Source organism: Melospiza georgiana, chromosome 21, assembly GCF_028018845.1.
Source record: "Melospiza georgiana isolate bMelGeo1 chromosome 21, bMelGeo1.pri, whole genome shotgun sequence".
In the NCBI taxonomy this organism is placed as follows: Eukaryota; Metazoa; Chordata; class Aves; order Passeriformes; family Passerellidae; genus Melospiza; species Melospiza georgiana.
This window is the reverse complement of record NC_080450.1, coordinates 11,462,274-11,477,292: the sequence shown is the minus strand read 5'-3', so window position 1 is coordinate 11,477,292 and position 15,019 is coordinate 11,462,274. Positions and strand designations below refer to the sequence as shown.

The 15,019-nt window shown below is 64.5% G+C and overlaps 1 protein-coding gene across 1 annotated transcript; it reads right to left on the bottom strand.

Moving 5' to 3' along the window:
• Positions 1-2,405: 2,405 nt before the first annotated feature.
• Positions 2,406-14,953, bottom strand: LOC131092423 (cytochrome P450 2C5-like). The gene is made up of 11 exons (XM_058039102.1): positions 14,469-14,953; positions 8,566-8,667; positions 7,744-7,933; positions 6,531-6,693; positions 6,051-6,200; positions 4,809-4,969; positions 4,400-4,576; positions 4,173-4,314; positions 3,605-3,792; positions 2,801-2,942; positions 2,406-2,599 (listed from the first exon to the last, which is right to left on the bottom strand). The coding sequence occupies exons 1-11, from the start codon at positions 14,951-14,953 to the stop codon at positions 2,406-2,408; spliced, it is 2,094 nt and encodes a 697-aa protein (XP_057895085.1).
• Positions 14,954-15,019: the final 66 nt, after the last annotated feature.

The following is a 15,019-nucleotide window of genomic DNA, read 5'->3' as shown; positions in this document are numbered from 1 at the left end:
ATCAGCACAGGAGGTGACAGCCCCAGGGGAACAACAGCATGGGAGGTGACAGCCCCAGGGATCAGCACGGGAGGTGACAGCCCCAGGGGATGGACAGGGAAGGTGACAGCCCCAGGGGACACAGCAGGGCCACTCGTGCCAAGGACATGGCACCGCTTTGCTGAGAGCCGGGGGAAGCTCCTGCCTTCAGCCGCTCCATTTCCAGCAGCACGAGTACGGCCGGAGCTGTGACATTCAGAAGGAAAGGAGGGGATTCCTCACCCTCCTCACCCTCGCCTGCCCGGGGCTCCCCTCCGCCGGCCCCGGCCCCGCCGCGGCAGTTACCGGACCCTCCAACCGCCCCGTGAGGCTGCCGGGAGCCGCGGGCACAGCCCCGCAGCGGGCACAGCCGGGCACGGGCGGGGACGGGGCATGGCGAGGGATGCTGGGGTGCCAGGGGATGTCGGGGTGATGGGGGACGTCAGGGTGAAGGCAAGTGCCAGGGAATATTGGGGTGCCAGGGGATATTGGAGTTCCAGGGGATGTTGGGGGATGTCAGAGTGCCAGGGGATGCCAGCAGCCCCCCGGCATGGGCACCTGCGCTGAGAGCAGGGCACCATGCCAGCCCCGGGCACCGTGCCAGCCCCGAGCACTGCTGGGCCGGGCAGTGGCACGAGTGGCTTGGAACGCCCCGGGAAGCAGAGCACGGGTGGCCTTTGGACGCCTGTTTGGTTCCAAACCCGAGTTTGGCTTTACACACAGGGGCCCAGAGGTCACCCAGCTCACAGCACAGTGCTGACCCAGGGCTCCAGCAGAGGCTGAGCAAAGGCTTTGGTCACACACCTGAGCTCTGCCTGCCTGAGCTTCCCCAGATTAATAAAAGAGCTGATTTAGTCATGCAAAGGTCACAAATGCACTCAGAGTCAGAGTAAAGGCTGGCTCATGCATCATTTGGGACAAGGCACCCCAGAATTAACTGGGTCCTGATGCCACCTCCCTGCAGCAGGGCACAGCCACCCCACCCAGGGCAGGGTCCCTGCTGTCCCCTCTCCATGCTTGCAGGAGCACCCCAGCAAGGCAAATTCCACCAAAACCAGCTCTGAGACCCCTGGGAACCCCAATTTCCCCCATACCCTGAAATCCCAGGCTTTGCAGGGTCCCCAAGCCCCAGTGCTGACACAACAACCCTCAGCACCCTCACCGCAGGCTGGGAGCACAGCCCACCCTGCCTGCTCCCCTCAGGACCCCCAGGGTGACCCAGAGCTGCACACGGAGCTGGGCTGGCTCCTGAGGGCAATTCCTGCAGTTAAATATTGGTGTGCAGGAATCAGAGAAGCACAGCCCAGCAACGAGATAGCAAGGCTGTGTTTTTGGAAGGTGAGAGAACTGGAATTGTTCAGCCTGGAGAAGAGACTCCAGGGAGACCTTATAGCCCTCTCCAGAACCTCAAGGGGCTCCAAGAGAGCTGAGAGGGACTTGGGACAAAGAACTGAAGTGACAGGTCAAAGGGAGTGACTTCCAACTGCTACAGGGCAGGGTTAGATGGGACACTTGGCAGAAATTTCTCTGTGAGGGTGCCCAGAGCAGCTGGGGCTGCCCCTGGATCCTTGGCAGTGCCCAAGGCCAGGCTGGACACTGGGGCTGGAGCAGCCTGGGACAGTGGGAGGTGTCCCTGGGACAGTGGGACGTGTCCCTGCCATGGCAGGGACATTGGATTGATGCCTGGGTGATTTTCTGGCTCGAGCTGTTCTGGGAAAGGTGAAGGCACCCCAGGAAGAGCCATGGAGCTGAAATCCTGCATCTGGGAGGCTTGTGCTGGGAAGAACCAGATGCAAGAGGCACCACAAGTGTTCTTGTAAACACCAGCATCCTGTTGTGATGGTGATTTTTATTGCTCTGAATCCTTCACCAAACTGAGGGAGCCCCTGCCTGGCCAGGAGCCCCAGACAGCCCTGCCACGAGGAGCTCAGACAGGGGATGGGATGGGATGGGATGGGATAATGGGATGGGATGGGATGGGATGGGATGGGATGGGATGGGATGGGATGGGATGGGATGGGATGGGATGGGATGGGATGGGATGGGATGGGATGGGATGGGATGGGATGGGGATGGGATGGGATGGGATGGGATGGGATGGGATGGGATGGGATGGGATGGGATGGGATGGGATGGGATGGGATGGGATGGGATGGGATGGGGAGGAGAAGCAGTGCCACCTTCCTCATGTTCCTGGCATGGGGAGGGAAGGGCTGGGAGCAGGCCTCTCATGGAGCTGGTGGCACAGGCGCCCGACAGTTCTCAGAGGAGAAGCTCTGAGCCCAAAGTGTCCCTGCTGTGGTGGCTGTGCCCTCGTGGCCACAGGGCTCGCTGCGGGGCAGGGGTGGAGGCACCTGGAGAGCCTTCCCTGGTCCTGCTCTCCCAGCTTAGGGGGACACTGGGCGTGGCAGAGCGAAGAACTTGCCGGGGATCGCCCTCCTCTCGATCTCGAGCCACAGGGAGAACAGATCCAGCTCCCTGTGCTCCGTGGCCAGCTGGAAGGTGAAGCTCTGCAGCAGCGTGGTGAGGAACAGGAAGAGCTCAATGCGGGCCAGCGCCTCCCCCGGGCACATCCTCTTCCCTGGGCACGAGAGAGGGGGAAACAAGGGGACAGCAGGGTGGGCAGGCAGCCCGGGGGTACCAGGGGACAGCAGGGTGGGCAGGCACCCATGGGGAGTGAGGGGACAGCAGGGTGGGCAGGCACCCATGGGGACTGTGGTGCCACTCGGTGCCCATGCTGGCACTCCTGGGCATGGAGCTGGCAGGGTGGGGCAGTGCTGACCTGCTGAGAATGCCATGAAGGCCTCGCGCTTCCTGAACTCGCCCTTCTCATCCAGGAAGTGTGTGGGGTCCACTTTCTTGGGGTTCTCCCACTGGGTTGGGTCCGAATGCACAGAGGAAAGGACCGGAATGACAGGAGTGCCCTGTGGGAGAGGGATGGGGCAGGGATGGGACATCAGTGCCCTGCCTGGGCTCTGCTGGGGTGGTTTAGTCAGGGGGGAGCATCCAGGGAACACGGGGGAGGCTGGGTGTGCACCCCAGTACCCAAGCAGGTTCCCATTGGTGGCTCTGTGCCACTGGGACAAATGACATGGGGCTCTGGTGTTCCCATGGTCCCCATGGTCCTGCCAGCCTCTGTGCAGCTCATGGGACACAAATTGTTGAGTTATTCCTGTGGATTTCTGTTAAAGCCTCTCACACTGCCCCAAACCCGAAGGCAGGAGCTGTTCCCTCAGGGTGGGTTTTGTGCACAGTGCTCGTGGTCAGACAGGAGGGGTGGCCGTCCCCACCTCTGCCGAGGGCTGGGGGCTCTGGCCTGACCCCACCCCAGGCTGGGCTCCTGCTCCAGCCCCGCAGCCCTGCACGGCTCCACGGGGGGAAGAGCTGTGTTCCAGGATGGGCAAGGAAGGGCCCCGGGCAGTGGGCAGGACAGGCAGACACTCATGTGCCTCTACTCCCCTCTGAGAGGTCATTGCTACCGGGATTGGGAAACACCCAGGGCCCCCAGACGTGAGCAAACAGTGCAAGGACAAAGGCAAATGGCCTTGAAACCCCCTGGCCCCTCTCCCCAGGGCCAGCCCGGTACCTTGGGGATGGTGTAGCCCCTGAACAGCACGTCCTGCGTCGCCATGCGCGGGAAGTTCTCGATGCGGGTCTTGTGGAAGCGCTGCAGCTCGTGGATCACGGCGTTGGTGTAGGGCATCCTCAGCTTGTCCTCCGTGCTGGGGGCACGGCCAGAGCCCACCACGGCATCGATCTCCTCCTGGACCTTGGCTGGGGACAGCAGGGGGTGGGTGCCTGCTCTGCAACCTCCCCAGTTTCTTACTGGCCTCCTAAACGCAGGGGTGGGCTAGAGGGGGAGCAGCCTGCCCTAATCCCTTGTAAAGCCCAGAACAGTCTCTGCCCTCATCCCTCCCTGCACCAGGCAAGCTCAGAGCATCTCCCACATGGTCCAGGGCCATCTGCACGGGCAGGGATGGAGCGCAGGAGGAGCACCAGGATCCCCTGGCCTGTGGGAGTCTGTGTCTAACAGCTCCCACCCTCGGGTGATCCACAGGATGATTCGGGTCTGCCCCAAACAGGACCATCCAGGGCTGGGACCCTCTGCCTCACAAGCACCCCGGGCACAGGAGCAGCTGTGTTTGCTGCTGTACCTTGGATGTGGGGGTGCTTTGCCAGCATCAGCAGGAAGAACACCAAGGTGTTGCTGGTTGTCACCGTCCCGGCCCCGAAGAGGTTGAACACTGACATGATCAGGTCTTCGTGGCTGTACATGGTCTCTGGGCTGCCCTTCTCCTGCAAGGTGTGGTGGGGAGGGGCTCAGGGTTGTCTGGGTGATCCTGCAGGGTGCAGCCAGGCTGGAGGGCAGCCCCCCCTCTACCTTCTCTGCTCTGATCAGGAAACAGTCAATGTAGTCCCGGGGGCAGCTGGAGTCCAGAGTCAGCTGGTGGAACTGCACCTTCTCCTGGATGTGGTCCTTCAGCTTCTGGCAGTCAGCCAGAACCTTCTTGTGTGGCCCCGGCAGCCGGTCCATGATGCTGGGGAAGGTGTTGTACACCTGTGGCACAGGGAGGGGGCACAGCACGGCTCAGGTTCCCCACCCATCCCTCACAGCCACGCTGCCCCCCCAAAGGTCCATGATGCTGGGGAAGGTGTTGTACACCTGTGGCACAGGGAGGGGACACACGTTCCCCACCCATCCCTCACAGCCATGCTGCCCCCCAAAGGCAGGGATCACCCTCAGCCCCTGGGGCAGCAGGCAGGGGCTGCTGAGCACAGCAGGCTCCCACCTTGGCCACAGGGGACAGGAAGAAGCTGACGTAGTTCCCCACGGCGTTGAGCAGCTCCAGGAACGCCGCGTCGCTGTAGCTGTAGCGGCTCCCAAACACCACGGAGCAGATCACGTTGGACACGGCGTGTCTGAACATGGTCATGGGCTCAAAGGCATTGCCTGCAGCCACCAGGGGTGAGAAAAGCACCAAAAGTCACCAGAAAGGCACCAAAAGTCATCTCCTTCAAGACAGAAAACACCCCTTCCCCCCGCTCCGAGCCCCTGTTTTGAACCCTGGCTGATCTGTGGGGCCTGGCAGGCGCAGCAAAGAGCCCTCCTGAGCTGGGGGCTCCTCCATCCATCCATCCATCCATCCATCCAGCCATCCATCCATCCATCCATCCATCCGTCCATCCATCCATCCATCCATCATCCATCATCCATCATCCATCATCCACCCATCATCCATCCATCCATCATCCATCCATCCATCCATCCATCCATCCATCCATCCGTCCATCCATCCATCCATCCATCATCCATCCATCCATCCATCCATCCATCCATCCATCCATCCATCCATCATCCATCCATCCATCCATCCATCCATCCGTCCGTCCATCCATCCATCCGCCCGTCCATCCATCCATCCATCCATCCATCCATCCATCCATCCATCCATCCATCATCCATCCATCCGTCCATCCATCCATCCATCCATCATCCATCCATCCATCCATCCATCCATCCATCCATCCATCCATCCATCATCCATCCATCCATCCATCCATCCATCCATCCATCCATCCATCCATCCATCCATCCACCCACCCACCTCCCCTGCCAGAGCTTGGACTGAGGGAGGCACAGGCCCCTGCAGGAAGCCCCAGGAGATGTGTTGACAGGAGCTGGGTGTTGCTGGAGAGGAGGAAATCACCCTGATAAGCCCGAGGGCAGTGTCCCAGCTGGGTGTTCCCAGTCCACACAGGTCTGTTCCCCATTCCTGCTCTTCCAGCAGGGAATGCTCCTCGGTTTGGGCCCTCCCTGCACTGGTTCAGAGCAGGATCTCCCTCCTGGCCCCTCAGCCGTGCCTGTAGCACATCCCTGCAGTTCCTGTGTGGGGTGGGGCTGGATCTCAGCCCTTCCCTTCATGGATCACCCACGCCAGACCCTGCAAAAAGCTTGGGGCCCCACATGTCCCACGGGGCTCTAGTGTGTCCTCTGCCTGCCACAGGGCCAGCAGGGCCAGGAACCACGTCACCTTTGAGCTTTGCCAGCAGCTCCACCAGGTGCTGAGCCTCCTGCTGCACCTTCTGGGACATGGAGCTCTTCCCCATGCCAAAGTCCCGCAGGGTGCTGAGCGTGAACCTCCGCAGCTCCCGCCACTTCTTGTCATCGTCAGAGACAAATCCTGGAGGGACAGGGAGGAGATCAGCCCCTGGCCTCCCTGCTGCTCCCCAGGAGTGGGAACCCTGCTCTGAGGAGCAGCAGAGCAATGAGCCAGGGGATGATACGGCTGTGCACAGTGTCCATGAAAGGATGAGGACCTCTGCAGCAGCTCAGAACAGAGCTGGAACTGCCTAGCTGGAGTTAATATTGTCCTTGCCCTTGTCATAGGAATTTAAGGGTCTTGTGGAGCAGGAAATAGGTGTTTGAGCTCTTGGGTGCTGAGCCCTTCCCTGGGCTAGAGGTGTGGCCATCTGCTCACCCAGATGGATCCAGGAGAGGCCCAGGCACTCACCATAGTTTTTGGAGAGCTGCATCAGGAGGGGGATGGAGGGTCTGCCCCCAAACTCCTCAGAGTGTCCCACCAGGGCGTCCTTCACCACCTCGTACCCGCAGAGCACCACCACCGGCTTCAGCCCCAGCCACACGGTGAAGATGGGGCCGTAGGTGCTGCTGAGCTGGGGATGGGCAGCTCTGTCAGCCAGGGTCCCACACCAGTTCATTGACTTCATTTCAGACCGGGACTGGAGCCCACAGCACAGGTGAATGCCCAGCAGGGAGGGGAAACGCCTCCCTCAAAGACATGACTTTATCCCACTCCCAGCCCATCCCTGTCCTTGTCCTGTCCCTATCCCTGTCCCTATCCTTGTCCCCGTCCCTGTCCGTGTCCCTGTCCCTGTCCCAGCCCTTCCCTATCCCTGTCCCTGTCCCTGTCCCAGCCCATCCCTATCCCTGTCCCCGTCCCTGTCCCTGTCCCTGTCCCTGTCCCTGTCCCTGTCCCTGTCCCAGCCCATCCCTATCCCTGTCCCTGTCCCTGTCCCTGTCCCTGTCCCAGCCCTTCCCTATCCCTGTCCTTGTCCCTGTCCCTATCCCTATCCCTGTCCCTGTCCCAGTCCCAGTCCCAGTCCCAGTCCCTGTCCCTATCCCTGTCCCAGTCCCTGTCCCTGTCCCAGTCCCTGTCCCTGTCCCTGTCCCTATCCCTGTCCTTGTCCCTGTCCCTGTCCCTGTCCCTATCCCTGTCCCTGTCCCTATCCCTGTCCCTGTCCCTGTCCCTGTCCCTGTCCCTGTCCCTGTCCCAGTCCCTGTCCCTGTCCCTGTCCCTGTCCCTGTCCCAGCCCTGTCCCTGTCCCTCTCCCTCTCCCTCTCCCTCTCCCTCTCCCTCTCCCTGTCCTGTCCCTGTGGGTTTTATCCCAGTGCCCCTTTGGGGATTCAGAGCATCACCTCCAGGATCAGCTCTGGACAGGAGCAGCACTGCAGCCCTCGAGGGGCATTGTCACCATGTGGGTGCCTTACACGAGAAAGGCTTCAATAACAGGGCTGATTCTGCCCCAGCAGAAGGGATTTAGGCAATTCTGGTAGAGCAGGAGATGAGGGAGGGAAGAAGAGAAAAGAAAGGTAGGAAGAGTCACTCGTGGGACTCCCCTTTTATTTTGGCACGGGACTTTCCCGCTGTCTGTCCTGCAGATGGGTCCAGCACGGCCACTCGTCCCTTGTCCCTTGTCCCTTACCTTCTCATAGTGCCTGTAGAGGGGCAGCACATCCTTCTGCCACAGGTTGCCCAGGATGGGCCACGGGGCTGGGCCAGGAGGCAGCTGGCTCCTCCTGGGGTCACTCCGCCAGACCAGGAGCCACAGGACGGAGAGGAGGAGGAGGAGGAAGAGCGGAGTGGCGAGCAGCTCAGCGTCCATCCTCACCGCGCTGCCGAGCGGGGAAAGAAACGAAGGAATTCCGGGGGGGAAAGTGCACGGAGAGCGGAGCAGAGGCGGCCGTGTGTGCCCTCCCTGCTCTGTGCAGCACGGCCGTGCAGAGCTCCGGGGACTCGGGGCTGCTCGGGGACCAGAGGCGCTGCTGTGGCCCCGCCGAGCTGGGACAGGGGCTCGGAGCCCTCCTGGGCACCGGGAGCTCGGTGACCCCGCGGAGCCCTGGGGCGGCAGGACTGTCCCTGCCCGTGCCGCTGAGTCACCTTTGGCCGCTGCTCCCGTGCTGCGGCACGCGGCAGGAGAAGATGGCACTGTCACTGTCCCGGCCCAGCCTTTCATGTCCCGCTGTCGCTGCCCTGTGGGTCACTGCCCTGCTCACCAGGGCAATGACCCAGGAGAGGCTGTTCTGGCAGAGGGGACATTGTGCCTGGCCACACGCCTGTGGGCTTACAGTGTTCCATCGAACTCCTTCCTGGTGGAAAATGGATCAGAAAATAGAAAAAAACATTTTTTTTTCTGGTGTCTTTTAGGGCTCCTCTCGGGCTTTGGAGGAACATCAGCCCAAGGTGATGTGGTTATCGGAGGTGTGGGTTAACGCCTCCCTGTGCATCTTGCTCTAAGCAGCTGCACATCTGGCTGCACATGAGCACATCAGGCACAGGCACAGCCACCCCACGGCTGGGCTGAGCGAGCTGGGCACAGGGCAGCTCCCAGGAAGGGATGGCATTCCTCCTGGGGGAGAACAGGGAGGAGGTTCAGGTCCATGCTGGTCCCTGCGGAGGAAGGAGCCCCTCAGCAGAGGGAATTCTGTGGTGCTGGCAGAGAGGAGCCTGACCTGGGGCACTCCCCTGGAGCAGCCAGGCTCAGGGGTGGCAATGACACCAAGGCAAGGGATGCTGTCCTAGTGCCACTTTCCCAAGGGCATCCCAAACCCTCCGAGGTGCTCTGCTCCCCCAGGGCCCCATCCCTGTTGGGGTGGAGGATGTGTGAACACCTCCAGCACAATCCAGGCTGTCCCCTCTGCCAGCCCAGGCTGAGGCAGCCCTGGCAGCCGCTCGCCATGAGGCCCAGACCCCTTAATGGCTGAGCTGGGAGTATTTTTGGTTGCTCTCAATAATGCAGCAGCGCTGGCTGAGCACAGCCTGGCTGTAATTGCAGGCCCAGTGTCATTTGTCATCAGTGTCACCCTGCTGGCTGCCAGGGAGCTGCAGGGCAGCGTGATGCCAGCGCCCCTGTCACAGCCCTGGGGCTGTCATCCCACTGATGTCCCAGCTCTGGTGACAGCCCTGGGCACTGAGTGGGGCTCTGGGCTCTGTGGGTCCAGCCTTGCACCCTCTGGGGCTCAGCACAGGAGCGCTGTCCCTTCCTTCCTCCAGCTCCACATCCCAGCTAAACCAGCACATTTCTCCGGGTTCATGAAACATCTCAGGGGTCTCTGGGAGCCCTGTGGGACACCAGGGGTGGGATGTCCTGTGGGTGTGAGGCAGCCAGGACATTCTGTGTCCGCTCTTCCCAAGCAGGAAGACGTAATTCAAGAGGAAGATGAAGCAATCCTCACTTTCCCTCAATAAATATCATCACACACCGGCTGCTGGTTTTAATTGTGATGGAGCAGCAGCAGCAGTGATGTGTACAGGGGTGGCACAGCACAGCAGAGCACGATCCTGGCATTGGGAACAGGCATGGGAAGGGTGATGGTTAATCAGGGACAGGCAGCCAGGATCCCTCCCCCCCGGAGCCGTGCCCACCAAGGCAGGATGCCCGGGGTCACTGACCCGGTGCGAGGCCAGCGGGATGCCAGGGATGTGCTCACATTCAGAAATGCCCCGCTGGAGCGGGTCATGCCCGCGGGCACAGCCCCTCTGCCCCCAGGCAGAAATCCAGAAATCCAGGGCAGGGAGCGATCCATCCCCAGTGCCCGGGGTGACAAATGATGAAGAGATAATTAAACTTGCCGACAGCATTTCAATTTCCGACCCCCCCTGCTTCCCCTGCTGCCCATCTGAGGGGTCACGGGTGTGAGGAGGGAAGGGTGGCTCTGGGAGCTTTGCAGCTGCACCAGGCACTGCCCATAGAGCCTGCAGTAATTAATTGCTTAATTAGCCAGCATTCATTCATTTATCCCTGCTGTAATTGCCCGGAGAGCAAGGCTGGCTGCAGCAGGGGCTTGTGGTGGGTCTGGATTATGGGTGCAATTCCAGGAAAGGAGCCTGCAGCTCTCCCTGAGCCCTCACAGGACCCGGGCCCTGCTCCCACCTCTCCATAAACACAGCTCTATTCCTAAGCTGTGTTTGGAGAGGGCAAACTTTGCCCTGTGCTCATGGAAATGAGCCGAGCCTTGCCACACTCCCGTGTCCCTGGGGGTGGGATGGATCCCAGACAATGTCAGGGAGCTGCCGGGAAATCACCCAAGGATGTGGAATACAAGGGATTCCTTGGAGCAGCTGCCCTGCCCTGAAACCTTCCTGTCCTGCTGCTCACCTTCCTGCAATAATTACAGAGAGCAGAAGAAATGCCCCCTTCTCCTCTGATGACTGGCCAAAAGCCCAGGCCCTTACCCGGACGCGGGGCTCCTCTGCTCCCCGTTTGTGTATTTATCACATCCATAAACCTCATTGAAATGCGTCCATTCAATGAGGGCAAATCAGCGCTCCACGCTGGTGGGGGTGATGCTCACACCCTCCCCATCAGCTCCGGAGAGAGGGGCAGCACCGGGGGAGCCGGGCTGGGCACCGGGCTGGGCACAGGGCTGGGAACCGGGCTGGGCACCGGGCTGGGCACTGGGCTGGGCACCGGGCTGGGAACCGGGCTGGGCACCGGGCTGGGCACTGGGCTGGGCACCGGGCTGGGCACCGGGCTGGGCACCGGGCTGGGCACTGGGCTGGGCACTGGGCTGGGCACGGGGCTGGGCACCGGGCTGGACACCAGGCTGGGCACCGGGCTGGGCACCGAGCTGGGCACCGAGCTGGGCACCGGGCTGGGCACCGGGCTGGGAACCGGGCTGGGCACGGGGCTGGGCACCGAGCTGGGCACTAGGCTGGGCACTGGGCTGGGCACCGGGCTGGGCACTGGGCTGGACACCAGGCTGGGCACCGGGCTGGGCACCGGGCTGGGCACCGGGCTGGGCACCGGGCTAGGCACTGGGCTGGACACGGGGCTGGGCACCGGGCTGGGCACCGGGCTGGGCACCGGGCCGGGCACCGGGCTGGGCACTGGGCTGGGCACGGGGCTGGGCACCGGGCTGGGCACCGGGCTGGGCACTGGGCTGGGCACTGGGCTGGGCACGGGGCTGGGCACCGGGCTGGACACCAGGCTGGGCACCGGGCTGGGCACCGGGCTGGGCACCAGGCTGGACACCAGGCTGGGCACCGGGCTGGGCACTGGGCTGGGCACGGGGCTGGGCACCGGGCTAGGCACTGGGCTGGGCACCGGGCCGGGCACGGGGCTGGGCGCCAGGCTGGGCACTGGGCTGGGCACTGGGCTGGGCACGGGGCTGGGCACCGGGCTGGGCACCGGGCTGGGCACTGGGCTGGGCACCGGGCTGGGCACCGGGCTGGGCACTGGGCTGGGCACGGGGCTGGGCACCGGGCTGGGCACGGGGCTGGGCACCGAGCTGGGCACTGGGCTGGGCACTGGGCTGGGCACCGGGCTGGGCACTGGGCTGGACACCAGGCTGGGCACCGGGCTGGGCACCGGGCTGGGCACCGGGCTGGGCACCGGGCTAGGCACTGGGCTGGACACGGGGCTGGGCACCAGGCTGGGCACCGGGCTGGGCACCGGGCCGGGCACCGGGCCGGGCACTGGGCTGGGCACGGGGCTGGGCACCGGGCTGGGCACCGGGCTGGGCACTGGGCTGGGCACGGGGCTGGGCACCGGGCTGGGCACCGGGCTGGGCACTGGGCTGGGCACGGGGCTGGGCACCGGGCTGGACACCAGGCTGGGCACCGGGCTGGGCACCGGGCTGGGCACCGGGCTGGGCACCAGGCTGGACACCAGGCTGGGCACCGGGCTGGGCACTGGGCTGGGCACGGGGCTGGGCACCAGGCTGGACACAGGGCTGGGCACCGGGCTGGGCACTGGGCTGGGCACGGGGCTGGGCACCGGGCTAGGCACTGGGCTGGGCACCGGGCCGGGCACTGGGCTGGGCGCCAGGCTGGGCACTGGGCTGGGCACTGGGCTGGGCACGGGGCTGGGCACCGGGCTGGGCACCGGGCTGGGCACTGGGCTGGGCACGGGGCTGGGCACCGGGCTGGGCACGGGGCTGGGCATCGGGCATGGCCCCGCGTCCCTGCCGGTGGCACCGGGAGCTGCTCCAGGGCCGGGAATGCCAGAACCTTCCTCATTTCTGTGTCCAGTGCCAGCTCTGGGGGCTGGGCCGGGAGCCCCGGCGGGCAGGGTGAGGCTCGGTGTGCGACCCTACAAACCTGTAGGACTTCAGGGGGGCTCGGTGTGCCCTGTGCGACCCCACAAACCGCTCACAGGACGGCGGGGGGACGAGAGGCTCTGCCGGCTCTGCCGCTCCTCTCACGGGCCGGGTCCGCCCTCCCAGAGATGGAGCCCCTGGGGACAGGGCAGGGAGCTTTGGGGACAGGGCAGGGAGCCCTGGGGCAGGCAGGGAGCCTTGGGGCAGGCAGGGAGCAGGCACAGCCCCGGGCCGAGCGGGGCAGCTCCGGTGCCATCTGTCACCGGTGCCACGGGCACGGCTGGGCCAGGTGGCAGATGGCAGCTCCAGCCGGGAGAGGGGAGCAGGGGATGCTGCGGCACGGGCAGAGAGCCGCGCTGCCAGGGAATTGACTCCTGCCTGCTGCGGGGTAACTCACAGTGCACAGGGACTGAAACACGGAGTGCACAGCCTGGTGCCCCCTGGGATGGGATGGGATGGGATGGGATGGGATGGGATGGGATGGGATGGGATGGGATGGGATGGGATGGGATGGGATGGGATGGGATGGGATGGGATGGGATGGGATGGGATCCTGCAGAGGTTGAAGGCTCGTGCTCCAGCACAGCTCAGCCAGGACAGAGCAGGGGTTTGCTGGTGGTCTCTTGTTCCCCACTAGGGATAAGGGGTGGGAGCAGCTCCCCAGCTGCACCCCCTGCTCCCCTCCTCCCTTTCCCCATTTTCCTGCTGCAGGGATTGCACAGACACCGCTTCCATCCCACCCTTCATTATCTCTGTCTCCTGGAGCAGCAAACAGGGAAATGTGATTAAAGCCTCTCTCAGGGAGCTTATCAGCCTGTGGAAGGCCATGAGCTCCCTTGTGCTGGGAGAGCACCCTGGGCTGCTGGGGTGGCAGCAGCACGGCCGGGCTGAGGCTCCTGCTGCCTGCACCCCACGGTGCCCAGCCTGAGGAGAGGCCGGGGGGCTGGGACAGCAGCTGGTGGCGTGTCCGGGGAGCAGGAGGGGCAGGAGGGAGGGTGCGGGGCTGGAGGGAGGGTGAGGACAAGAGGGAGGGTGAGGACAAGAGGGAGGGTGCGGGACAGGAGGGAGGGTGAGGACAGGAGGGTGAGGACAGGAGGGTGAGGACAAGAGGGAGGGTGAGGGCAGGAGGGAGGGTGAGGGCAGGAGGGAGGGTGAGGGCAGGAGTGATGGATGGTGCTGGACAGGAGGGGGGAATGCAGGGCAGGAGGGGCAGGAGGGACGGTGCGGGCAGGAGGGAGCAGGAGGAGCAGGAGGGAGGGAGCGGGGCTGGAGGCATGGTGCGGGCAGGAGGAGCCTGCTCTATCCCCGCGGCTGGGCCAGCGCTGCTCCCGCCGGCGCTGCTCTGTCACACGCTTTGCGCTGAAATTCGCTGCCCTGACGTTAATTGGCTTTGACCCATCTGGGCCGCCGCGATCGCATCTTGGAGGTTCAGCGGCCCCGAGGTGCTGGGATGGACGGGAGGGGACAGCTCTGTCGCCGTGCGAGGGAGCCAGAGGCTCTCGGCCTGACCTTGTTGGCAGCGCGGCGCTGCTGAGGGCGGAGAGGACCCGCCCTGATGGGGATTTGGAGCTGCCTCTGGGCCGGGGGGAGCTGGGCAGCGTTTCTGTGTCCCTGTGTGCTACGGGGATTTGCTCGGTGCTGTCCGCCAGTGTCACCCTTCCTGTGCCCCTGGAAGGAACATCTTGGGGGCACCGTGCTGGGAACCACGGCTCCGAGCCGCGCTGCTCCCCGTCCCTCTTCAAAGCAGCCAGAACTCTCTTCCCACCCCCGGACACCATAAAATATCTGCCTTTTCCATCCCGCAGTCATGGTGCAATTTAGAATGGAAAATCGGGGAGAGGAGTGCTGAGCCTGCAGCAGCTGGTGCCAGGGGAGATGCCAGGAGTGCCTGGCTCTCAAACATTCCCAGATCCTGAGAGAGCCGTGCGGGGCAGCAGCAGCATCCCAGGGAGGGAAGGGCCCACACTGGGCACCAGCAGAGGCTTCGGGTTCCTGCAGCAGGAGCCCGGCTCCGTCAGCGCCATCCCTGTGCAGAGGGGTGTCCCGGCTGTGACCGGCTCCTGCTGCCCTGCCCGGGGCTCCCGGGCTGCTCTGTCCGGGCTCTCCAAACCTGCCCCAGTGCCGGGGGGGCGAGCCCCAGGGGCTGGACAGCGGGGATGGGGGTGCGGGGTGGGAGCGGGGGCTGTCCCAGGAGATGCCCGGAGATGCCGGGGGCTGCAAGGGCTGCGGGAGCTCGGGGAGCTGCCCCGGGACGTGCCGGGGGATGCCGGGGATGCGGGGCCGTGCCGAGGGACACCGAGGTGATGTCGGGCGGATGCGGGGGATGCCGGAGCGGCGCTGGGGCCGCGTCACGGGACCCGAGGGGATGCCAGGTGACGCTGGGCGTGCCAGGGGGATGCCGGGGCCACGCCAGGTGAGGCCGAGGCCATGTCGGGGGAGGCTGAGGGATGCCGGGGGGATGCCGGGCCACGCCCAGGGATGCCGGGGGGAAGTCGGGGGGTGCCGGGGGGGATGCCCGGCTCGGGGCTCGCTCCGAGACCCTCCCCCGGCCCGGAGAGCCCGGCGGGGCGGGCGGCCCCGGACTACATTTCCCATGTCCGCCGCGGCCGGGGGCGGTGCGGGGCGGCGCGGGGGGCGCGGAGCGCAGGCGGAGGCGCGGAG